The 12,613-nt window shown below is 39.0% G+C and overlaps 1 protein-coding gene across 2 annotated transcripts in view; it reads left to right on the top strand.

Annotated features, from left to right (window-relative positions):
* Positions 1–12,613, top strand: part of cacna2d3a (calcium channel, voltage-dependent, alpha 2/delta subunit 3a) — a 110,685-nt gene that overhangs the window by 40,362 nt on the left and 57,710 nt on the right. For both annotated transcript variants that reach the window (XM_055222961.1, XM_055222960.1), the window contains exon 3: positions 6,733–6,792. In XM_055222961.1, the coding sequence (XP_055078936.1) occupies positions 6,733–6,792 (60 nt within the window). The remainder of the gene's footprint in view (positions 1–6,732; positions 6,793–12,613) is intronic.

Here is a 12,613-nt window from a genome sequence, read left to right as displayed (position 1 = left end):
ACTCAATTGTATTACTTAACCATGTGTCACATGGAAAATTCTACCTAAGTAAAAGTATTAAAGTATCGGTTTAAAAGTGTACATAAAGAGTAAAAAGTAAAAGTATTTTTCTGATTTTGAGATCTTATAAAGCTTCAGATGTAGTGCCATCCATCCTTCCATCCATTTTCTTCTGCTTATCCGGGGCCGGGTCGCGGGGGCAACAGTCTAAGCAGGGACTCCCAGACTTCCCTCACCCCGGACACGTCCTCCAGCTCCTCCGGTGGGACCCCAAGGTGTTCCCAGGCCAACCGAGAGACATAGTCCCTCCAGCGTGTCCTGGGTCTTCCCCGGGGCCTCCTCCCGGTGGGACATGCCCAGATGCTCAGATGTAGTGATTTTGATAAAAATTTGTACTGAATTTTGTTCAACAGAAACAACTTAATCACATTTTTTTCTAGCAGTTTTTATTTGTATTTTTTGTTTTCTCAAATTATGAATGTGTTAAAATAAACCCTCAGCCTAATCAGCAGGTCTCAATCTAATAAAAATTCTTTAACTTTTCTGTCCAGTTTAAAACATGTAGTGGAGTATAAAGTATACAATTTAGTGAAGTAAAAGTATGAAGTATCCACTTTAAAATGTACTTAAAATGTACTTAAATAAAGTACAGATACATAAAATGTATACTTAAGTAGACTACTTTACTACATTTTTATGTTCCTGCTACTGCTTTGCACACACTTCCATGTAAGACTCTAGGCAGGACCAGACTGAGTCAATGACAGGTCTATGGGGACATCGGGGCGTAAGTATGATGGGATAAGACTGTCAGCTTTTGCTATAAGATTAAGAACCATTAATTTTTTTTCAATATAGGACACACAGGTATTTCGAAGGGTAAGGTTAATGCTGCCTCCTAAGACACAATATTAGACTAATATCCAGAGCAAGAAGACAAGTGTTTAATATTACTCCAACTTAAGTGATGATGTAAATGATCGATGATGATGGATTGGTGTTTTTATGTATATAGCAACGTGAACTTGGAAATTGAAGGCACCACTCGAACTATATTGAGACATCACTTGATAGACACATGGTTTTCTTCTGTAACCCTGACACCACAGCCCTGCCCTGTTGCCCCCAGAACAGTCTTGGTTTTATTCATAACTTATTTGACATCTTTATTTATTTATCAAAACATAAATCTCACACATTTTTAACAAAGATTATGAATGTAGAGGTAGCTTGTAGGCAATAACACAGCTTGTAGGCAATTATACAAACTAATAGCAAATTAGTATATTTATTTTACATATTATGAGCATAATGAGCCATTTTGAGTCAAATTAGAAAAGCCTAGATCTACATAGTATTAATATTTGTACATATTGGACTGTATTTGATACCCCGTTTGTATAAACAGGGCTAGTCAGTTGGCTATTTGTTTGGGTCCTACATCTCATTTTTGCAGCTGAGTCTTCAGTATTATTGTTACCTATGGAATTATCATTATGCATCTAGAAACCATATGAGTGACATATGACAGCTCTACAGTTGTGTACAGCACTTTCTATACAAAATATACATGCATCAAGTGATACTACAAGTCACACATGTCCCCTTAAACACAGCCCTGCGTTAGAGCAGCGCTTACACCGACCTCACAGATGCAAATCAAAACCACGTCTTTCCTGAAGAAACATCCTGTATTTCCCTAAAGCAGGTCCAGAACAGCCACATGTTCATGTGTAATACTTCTGTCATTCCACCAACACTGCCCCATAAACAAGTCACAGACCAGATGTGTTCTATCTTCCCCATCCGCTGTCACTCCACTGCTCTCTCCGGATCCTCCATTTCACACAGACTAGCCCTGAAACTTGCTCATGTTTGATTAAATGACTGTCTTACATCTAATCATTACAAACGCAAAGCTACAAACAATGACTTGTCGATAAAAGTAACTTATTTTAGACACTTGTGTTGAAAGTTAGTGCTGCTGTTGTTGTCTCTTGCTGCATATGCACACTCACAAGAAATCACCTCAGATGTCTGATTCCCGTGGATCTACATTATGGGTTTATGCAGCGCTGTTTGAGCCAACCGTGATCCTCAGTATGCATGCTCAAGCCTCAAAAACAACCGGCCGGCTCTCCTTTTGTAAAAGCGCATGTTGAGAGTGTGGCGCACATGGAAGTCTAATGGCACAGCATGGCCTCCGTACCACAGAACAACTATACAAGTTAATAAGATGTTTGGAACATAGACCGCTGTTGCTGCCGTGCGCTCAGAGGCCAGTGGAGTGTACCAAAGGACACTGTGACTTCAACCATTCTGCAAACAGGCAGAAGTGAAGGGAAAACGTGATTATTTGGATATATTTCAAAGCAATGTAATTATACTTTTGGCATGTGATTATTTTAGATTTTATTGGACAAGCACTGCTTGTCTTCATTGTCCTAACCACACACCACTTTCATACACGATTGTTGTACGTGGTCCTTGAAAATATATTTATTTCTATTATAAACTGAGATTTTTTAGTCATTTGACAAGTTGAGTATTGACCTTATCCCGCTCGGCCCAGTTTTGCCGCACTTTCTTTGTGGTGGCACTTCCTTTTAAGTGGGAATTCCCTTCATTTTGATGGAAAATTTGAGAAAAGTTTTGCTGCTAAAATATAACATAAAGTACGTTGATTTCTGTAAAATTTTATATGTTCATGTGCACCGACAATTCAATGCACGATTCTTTGGGAGGCTTTAAAACGGCTCTGTAGTTCATATCGAATTTAGGTGGTGTCAAGATGGGCAGCCACATGCAAAATAATACAAGTCAAATGATAGCGGCCCATGGCAACGTCCGGAATAAGGTGAATACAAAAGAAAAATAAAATAATCACTGAGTAGTTAGTTGCAATCTTAATGCATTGCAAAGTTTCATTGGTGGAGCAAGATACACCGCTGTGATTATCTGGCTGAAATTGGGCTAAGATCTCACTTAGGCTCAATTTATCCTGAGTTGGAATTGCACCCACTTCCTTCTCTCCGTGAGCCCCTGCCCATCAGCGACCTGTAATCACTGACATGCCACGCTCTTCTTTTAGCCCTAACAAATCTAATCCAGTTACCACCGTGAATCTTGCTAGGTGTGTGGGCCGTTTACCCTGTCAGCCCAGTAAATGTGTGCGTGTGTGTGTCTCTGCCTGTGTCACTTTAATTATTGCTGCCATCTCAAATCAAGCCGGCGTCTCGACAGAATGACTTGTGAAGAAAAGTCATTTCCTCTCTCTTTTTAAGCTGCTATAGTCTTTTGGCAGGACCACCCATTGACAGAGACATTTGAATGTGTGGCAGACAGGTCCACCACACGCCCATGTGCCTGGCTGCAAAACAAACACTCTGCCAACAGCCCCAGATATGGTTCAATAGAATCTCTCACAAGGGACTAGCGCTTACTTATCTTTAATCTGACTCTCGGAGAAATCCCTCTGTTGTGTAGGGTATTGTTCTCTTTACATGATATATTGCTTGACATTGGTTTGTTTATTTTCTCCAGTGCTCTGCGATTGTAAATTTCAAGCATAGGAAATAACTAACTACTGGTACCAATACTTGTTGAAAGAGTCTGTGAACCATCATTGGGGCCTGGTCATAGACTGTATGTACAAATGGACATAGCTAACCTGCTAGCTGCCACATTCTAAATAGGAAGTGTGAATGTCCACGGTTCCAGCTCCATTGACACTTTCCATTGAAGAAGTGTTGCCCCTCTTCCCGTCGTTTTGGTCTTAAAATGCTCGTATTAACCTGCTCTACATGATCCTGGTATTTTTCTTTGGCTCTTGTGTCTGTAAATCAAGATATGAGTAATAAAAACAGACAAATCCAGGCACCTTCATTCCCTGAGGTCGCTCCTCCTGCTAGCATTAGCAACACATTTAAGTGACTCTTTGGTTGCTTTGATACTCGTGGTCGGAATTCCAAATAGGGAACTCGGCTCCAAATTCGCCCCTATAACTGCTAGTCTGGATGCGCTTCAATGGACTGGAGCCGAACGCTATGGATGACGTCACACTTCCTCAATTCACTTCTTTATACACTCTATGGGCATGTACCACAGTTTGAGAAACACTGCACTATTCTGTAGTAAACAGGAAGGCAAAAAAAACAATAGTAAAGAAGGTTAAATAGTTTACTTTATATTCAGTCTCTTAAATTCAGTGCACACTCTGTAGTTGCTGACACTGGTACACTATTATTCAGTGACTGACATCGCTAAAGCTGCTGTGGGCTCTCTAGGTCATAGGGCTAAAATCTCTACATGTGCCGCTTACACACACACACTCATACGAGTACACTTGTATTTCAAACGCTTTAAACTGCTTCTGTACGTGCTCAGCAGCAAAGAGTGACATTTCCCGGAGAACGCAAGGCTAAGCGTTTAGACCTTTAGAGAAAGCTCCTCTCTCATCCACCTTTATTCCATTCCTTATCTTTATTTGTTCTTCCAGCACAATGTTGTGGGTTTCTGCACCTGCTTCCTCGTGCCTGGATGTTCCCACACAAACTATTGCCCGTGTTTAGAAAGTGGAAATGAAAAGGTGCATATTCAGTGGTGTTGGGAAGAATACTTAAAAATGTATTCTGTTACAGAATACTGAATACCTGCATTAAAATGTATTTTATAACTTCTGTTGCATGGTCCAATCATAGCACTGTATTTGCTTTCAAACTATCGTTACATTATTTAAAGTTTCCAAATATACTTTTTGAATTCACTCTTACTTGAGTCACTAATGTTAAAGGTGTACAATGTAACTTTTCTGGTGGAAAATGATGGAAAATGTTATTGTTTGCCATGAATTAAATGTCATAGTATGACATTAAACTTATCTATCTTGCATTTTTTCAAGTGCAGGTATTGTTATTGCTCAAAACGCATGTATTTGACTCACATCTCATCAGACCTGACCTGTAACCTGGTCTTGGGGCCTCACTTGCATAGAGATGGATACCGGGTACATTTAATGTTATTTTGGGGAGCATTCCAGGTTGTTGTCTTGCAAGGCAATAACATTTCCACCAGTAGGTGCAGATGCTCCACCAGCAAAGTGATACAATGCACCTTTAATACCAAAGAAATTAAGGGCCCATATTGCACTATTTTTTGGTCTGTTGTAATGTTGCTTCCTCATCAAAAACACACCTGGAGTTGTGTTTTGTTTCATTCACACATGTTTAGCACACAAACCCTGCATATTTAGGCTGAGGTCTTCTCTCAAAGAGAAAACACTTGGTTCCACCTTGTGATGCCATGTGGTGATACAGGAAGTGCTCCACTGTGTTTTTAAACTCCAGACACCTTTACTGGAGTTATTTGAATGATTTCAGCCCTGCAATGTCCCATCTCTACTGAACAAAAGGTAAAGTGTAGCTGTTAAATTGAAAAATACTGCTTCATGACATGACAAGGTGGAACAGAGCATTTTGAGCTTTGGAGATGTAGACAAACTAATAAAGGGTTTCTGAAACATGTGTGAATGAAACAAAAGACAACTCCAGGTATGTTTTTGATAAGACAACAACATTGCAACTTTTAAAGCTACTATATTCTTGAGTGCCATCAATGAATTCACTATCAAGCTCTGGCTATAAAGAACAAATAGCTCGGTGCAAAATAAAATGCAACCATATGCACTGACCAGGTGTGTTGCTATGGTGAGGGACATGATTGGCCAGCCCTGAGATTACAGTGTTTGCTTCCCAAAAAGGTCCGCTGCTACACCACCGGAGGCTCCCTCACACTCACACTCAGTAACACACAGGCGGGCTGGAATAAGCTGACTGATTGCACTAGTTTTACGGCTAAAGCCATCTGAATGGAAATGTGAAAGGGAAGTGCATTACCAAACTCATAAACACCAGGAGCAGCTGTGAATGAGAGCAGTGATGAGCTGCACAAGTTACACAGTCGGAGGGCTATCGAGGTGCCATGCGTGGCGTCAGCGAGAGAGAGAGATCCGTACATTTTGTGAACTAAATCTTAGAAAGAAACTGAATAGAACAAAAGAATAGAAATAACAAATCGTGTGTAGGCCTGTCATGATGATTGCTGTATAGACTTGAATGATAGATGGAACGATATTTTCAGGGGGTTAAAGGTCCTATATTAACAAAACTGACTCTTGTGAGATTTAATTCATGTTATAATGTCGTTACCTCCTCAAAAATATATGTGTGAATGGAACAAAACACAACTCCAGGCATGTTTGTGATGAGAGAACCTTATAAAATAGATCAGAACAGTATAATATGGGCCTTTTAATATGTATTGCGGCTGCTTTTTGTTATTTTTCTGTACTGAGATAAGATTTAAGCTTTAGGTTGAGCAAATAGATTCTTGTATCTGATGTTCATTTTTCTGTTTTTATTTGAAAACTTGCTGACCGATACACCGTTTTTGTCCACGCCTACTGGTGTTTGCGTGAGAGACGATATGCACAGGTGTAAGTCTAGATGGACCCATGATAGAGCAGAGAAGGTCATTACCTCATCTGTTGGAGCGTTTAGGAAAATCACCTGTCTGCTTGGCACACAAAATGACTGTCCGCTGAGGGGGTTCAGGGTTGTCCCATCTTGTCCTGGCTCTATACTTTTCAAAATTCCTTCTTGGATAATGCCTTTGGGTTGATAACACAAAATTCGCTCTATTTTATGTTTGAGATTTCTTTCTCTTGCTTTACAGAGACTGGTGGAGGCAGCAGAGGAGGCCCACCTTCAGCATGAGGAGGACCCAGACCTACAGGTACGATACATAGGCAAGGCAAGGCAAGTTTATTTGTATAGCACAATTCATACACAAATACACAATACATGAATAATCATCATGAAATTAACACGTGAAGAGTGCAGAATAACAAACCTTTCAGTCATATGCAAAGCTGAACAGAGCCATTAAGCATAACCACAAAACTTGAGATGAACTGAGACTTTTTTGTGTATTGCCTGAAACCATGTGAGAATATGTATATTTAAAAAAAAAAAAAATTCAATTTCAGTTTCAATGCTATCGTTTATCGTCTATATTTACTTCAGCAATACATCGCACTTCAAAATGTGTTATTGAGACAAGCCTAATCAGGAGGTTACAACACAAAATATGACCACAATACTATCTTATTCAGTTTGTATTGCGTTGTGGATGAGTTTGTTTTTAATTCGTATTACATGATTTGGGGGCAAGGTTGGTGGTGCGATTCCAGCTCCCACAAATGAATGCTGCCGTTGTGTCCCTGGGCAAGACACCTAACCCACATCGCCCCCAGCGTCTGCGTACAGTGGTGTATGAATCTGTGTGTGAATGGGCGAGTGGTTCCTTGATGTAAAGCGCTTTGAGTCTCTTGAAGTTGGAAAAGCGATATAAAAAAAATGTGACCAGAATAATCAAAATTCACATAAATACGGGCCCAAAAATATCGGCCCCACAATATCGACAGAGCTTATCGGACATTAGTATCAGCATTGACACTCACATCGCTCGATCTCTAGTTTCGAACACAATCTCAGATAGCATAAGTAATCAGGTTATGTCAAATACAGAATAATTTACACATTTATTCACCAAGCTTTTTTTGCACTTTGTGAATGTAGTAAAAAATGTAAATTGTAAAAATGCATCATTATAAAAAACAGTATATCCTATGCATAAAGTGCTACAACCAACATCGCCACATCTCCACATGTTGCCTCTAGTCTCACTGCTCCAAATCCTTTCGAGTAGCTTGAGCTTAGTCCTGCCTATAGCGTGTTCGGGTGCCGATCGCAAAATGTAGTTTCGTGGTTGTTTTCACTGGATGTTAGTCTCTCAACTGTTTACTTAAGAAGAAGGGGTCACAGTTGGAAGCAAAAATACAAAACTTCATGCTAAACCAACAGGGAAGTCTCAAACATCTTGCAAAACACATGGAGTGCTGTGTGTCTCTGGCTGTAGTGGGTAAGGCTCCATTTACTCTGTCAGCTCTTAAAGGTCTTATAGTAAATGCCCCCCGGTTTGAGCTGCCATGCACCATTACAGATTGATTACCGGATTTTAACCCCTTGATGTTATTCTAGTTACTGCACAACCACATATTAAAGGTCTTATATTACACAAAATTGACTCCTGTGAGATTTTGTCATGTTATAATGCTGTTACCTCCTCAAAAATATACCTTAAACATGTGTGAATGAAACAAAACATAACCCCCAGTACGATTTTGATAAGGAAACATCATTATAACATAAATCAGAAAACAGTGTAATATGGGCCCTTTAAAAGTAACTAATAGAATTGAATTATCTGTATTTAGATTAAGTTAATATAAAATGTTACACACATACATTTGTTAGTAATATGAGCTCATGTCACACAATGTAACAGTTACTTGGAATATTTGGGCCAGGGGCAACAAGAGAGGAAAAGTGGAAATTACGGCATGGGAATATCTTCAGTAGTGACTGTTATTTGAAGTTATATAGCTGCATTATGTTAAAGCTATAGTGACAAAACATCTACAAATATTGCTGTAAATATAGTTTTCTTAGGATTTGCAAGTAGTAAATATATGTGTGTGTCATTATATTTTTTCACACTGATTCAGCTTTTTGGTTGTAACTGTCAGGATTGGTGACTTTGAACCCATTTGCCTTGAGTGTGTCAGTTATTTCTACATTGCATAATACTCTTGCATCACATTAGGCTGAAGTGCATCTGTAGAAGTGCTAATTTATTCTAAAAATGATCTCAAAGCGCTAGTAGGCACTGGGGACTGGGAAGTGCAGGTGTCCCATATAGACCATTTACATTACAATAGAGAGGTATAATCATCCCTGTCCCCAAACTACAATACCCATGATGCATTCTTTAATATATTAAACACAATGTCTGACTGTGCTGAGCCATAGGAACACCGTGTGGGCTCAGCGATTTATGCCAGCAATTACTTGGAAGAGCCCACTGTGTTTGTTTCACCTGAAATAGCAAAGCTTCAGTCCCAAAGGAAATAGACAGGAGGTTTCAAGCATTCAAACTAGATATTTAAATAATGTTACAATATCAAATTTTACTGTTATGATTATTGTCGCTAGAAACATCACTTTTGTTCAAATATTGCAGGAGTCATACCAAACAACACTTCAATCCACACATGTTAAACCATGAAACTGAACTTTGAAACTGAAGTAAAGTCTACATGAACTTACAGTGTAAAACACTTTATGTTAAGTTTTATTTTTATGGAATCTATTTTAAATTGTTCAGTGTCACAATGATTATTTTTGTAGTTCTCATGATTGTATTGTGAAGTATATAATCAAGATTGTCAATTATTTATAATAATGCATTAATGTTTATATAGTGCTTTTCCAGATCCTCAGAGTTTTACAGTTTTGTCCAGTATTCATTCACTCCTTACTCGGTGGTTTTAAACTATTACTGTAGCCACAGCTGCCAATCTGTGCCGTTGGCCCCTCAAACCACCACCGATCACTCACTCACACCACATTCACTGGGCAAGGTGGGTGAAGTGTCTGCATTTGAGCCAGCACTACTGCTGTGGCACCTGATATCCCTAGCGATCTCCCCAGTACTATTCAGACCCAACCCTGCATTACTGCATTGTCATCTCTAATGTACACACATCACATCTATGTGTTTTGTTATAAAGGCATTCAAACTTTTTCCAATAGGAAATGTTTATTATCCAGTAATTTAGCATCCCGTGTTACAAATGTTATGTAATTAGTCACTATTTTCAGAACACCACCAAATGAGACAAGTTAATTTACATCAAATCTGTTTTACAGCCAAATCTTCAATAATCACTGCACATCTGACACCAGTGTATGGAAAAGCCAAACGAGGACAGTGAGCGGAGGCATTATCAAATCAACATGGTTACTTATGATTCACACTCAAATAACTAAGTCTTGCTGCATGAAAGAATGTTCCAGATTTGTGTTTGTCCCGCTCTTATTGTGGGAGGTTGTGGTTTCCAGGCGACACAAATTAATCCCCACTCCACTGGCTCACACATAATATTATTAATAAGAGATTGCTTCAGTGTATCTTTTTGGATTGGGCTGTGTGTGTGGTTATTTAAAATTGTAAAGTATTTTTTCATTCAACACCAATCCTGGAAAAAAGTTTTCACAATGTGTAAATTAAAATAATATTGTATTTAATTATCTAGTATAGTTTTTTGTTTTTTGTTTTTTTTTCAGAATTAAATTTTATCTCAGTGGAATGGAACCAAAACACTTATCATCTTGTCACTTGAGGCGTATCTGGGAATAAAATGGTAAACTATATAACATTCTTATGTTTGTTACGTCATATTGTAAACAAAACACGATCAGATTTCCCTTTTAGTATCATAATATTTCAGGATTTTTAGTTGCAGATTTCCTTCTTTAATTGAGATGTAATTCTTTCTATAATTGACAAGCCAACCTTTGTAGCCTTTCAGACGCTTGTTGCTGTGCTGTACCTGTGTGTAGTACAATGCTTTGATGGTGGCATTTATAATAAGGCCTTTTACTGCAGTGAATAGATGCTAATTATCAACCAGCTGAGCTAAAAATATCACATCCACGCTGTAGGGTGAAACCTCCTCCATCACTATTTGGGTTATTATAAAATGTTTGTGTGTGTGTGTTTTCTCTTTGGATACATATTTGGCTGGCAGCATTTTGATAGGAATTTCCTTATCTATCCTTTCCAGAGCTCTTCTTCTTCCATGTGAAATTGGCACGGTAATCTTCTGCGATTTTCCTCCCTCACTCTCTTAGCCTCTGTGCGCGCGTACTGTAAATAGGAAAGCACAGAGCAAAGCGGCCAATGAAATTCTTCCTTACAGGCTTTAGACAAACAGCCAATTAGCAAGTTCGATATCGGAGTGGAGCGGTAGTATGGTTCGGATGGGAGATGCGGTGAAGGGTCGATTAATCGGTTGTGTTCTTGTTCTGACCTCCTGGAGTGGTCACGGCGGTCTGTCTGTCTGTACACTGTTATTCGTAATAATGGTGTCATTCAGTTTGTCTCTCTGTGGTATCATTTTGGATCAATTTATAGCTTTGTCAATATATAGTAGTAGTGTTCAAATACACACACACACACATAAAACAACTTTTCCCAGGTAGGTAGGTTTGCTCTTAACATCCAAGTCTTATAAGAGCTGAACACAAACCTGCCATTTTTAGATGTTCTCGCTCCAATGTATTTATTACATTGGAACTGTTGGCTGCACATAGTGATACAAAATCTTAGGAAATCTTAAACTCGATCTTGATTCACGTCCTCAACAAAAACCTGACTTTATTTGATTTGAATCATCTTAAATTCTCAGTATTCCCAGATAGGAAAAACATGTTGTTGTGTTTACTTCTTGTTAGCGTCACCCATGCCTAGTGGCTGTTTCTTCTCCATTCCTCCCCAATTGTAGAAGTGATGCACCCTCCCAAATCCCAACCATGACCAAACCGTGGATGATGAGAGTGGAGAACTGCAGGGGTTTCGAGTTTAACGCTGGTTCAACCTTATATTTTCTTCATATGTATCTTGTATAAATATTGCTGTAGATGGGTGTTTTACTTCATTCACATAGCATCTGTTTTTGTTTGTATTGAATAACTTTATTTGTAGCCCTGCACGGGTTTTACTTATTCCAAGATGCGTGAAGTGTCTTGTCAAACTAGAGAATGGAGAGTAAACAGATCAACTAATTAGTGACAGAAATAATAGGAAATAGTGTCATGTAACATTGCCCACAAAGCCAAATCTAAAAGAGTCAGTTTTAAAAGTAAAAAATGATAGTTTTAATTTCCAGTCCTTGTTCTAGTTGGCACAGTGAGTAGGAGCTGGTGGGAGGCGCTCTCTGGGTAATGCACATAGAAGTTAAAGATCAGCTTGTTAACACATGATCGGGGAATGCATTAGTGGCTCCGCTGCTCCTTCACTGTTAATGCTTTGATGGCATAATTGACACATACACCCACAGGGACTATGCACAGCTGCACACATGCTCTTACCCCTGTTTGTATTAGCCTGCATAGCAACGCATCAAAGCAGCAAGGGGATTTTTAATTACAAGAAACCACACTTTTTTAATATATGTATTTTTTGTGGGTTTATTGATCATTTAATAGTTGTTTTTTTGACAGTCCAAAGCTAAGAGGTGACTCCGGGAAGGTCATCAGGCATAAAATTAGTGACACATTTGTGATGACTGTGACACTCCATACACTGTGTAAAGAAGTGGATTAAGTGAGTGTGACGTCACCCTTGGATCGAGGCTAGCAGATATAACGGTGAATTTGGAGCCAAGTTCTATATTTGGAATTCGAGTTTCATAGCAAGAGCCAATCAGGAGTGAGGGTATTGAAGGTAACGCCCCTTCCCAACTGGCGCTTAGCAAAGCTGTCAATCAAACTTAACGCTAACAGACTGATTTGTTTCTTATTAATGTTCATATCTTGATTTATGGACACGATAGCAAAATAAAAATACAAGGATCATGTAGAGCGGGTTAATATGAACATTTTAAGAACAAAATGACGAGACTAACAGCAGCAGTTACGGAGAAAGAGGC

Source organism: Periophthalmus magnuspinnatus, chromosome 7, assembly GCF_009829125.3.
Source record: "Periophthalmus magnuspinnatus isolate fPerMag1 chromosome 7, fPerMag1.2.pri, whole genome shotgun sequence".
NCBI classification, from domain to species: Eukaryota; Metazoa; Chordata; class Actinopteri; order Gobiiformes; family Gobiidae; genus Periophthalmus; species Periophthalmus magnuspinnatus.
Note: the sequence above shows the minus strand (reverse complement) of the source record. Positions and strands in the feature narration are given on the sequence as shown.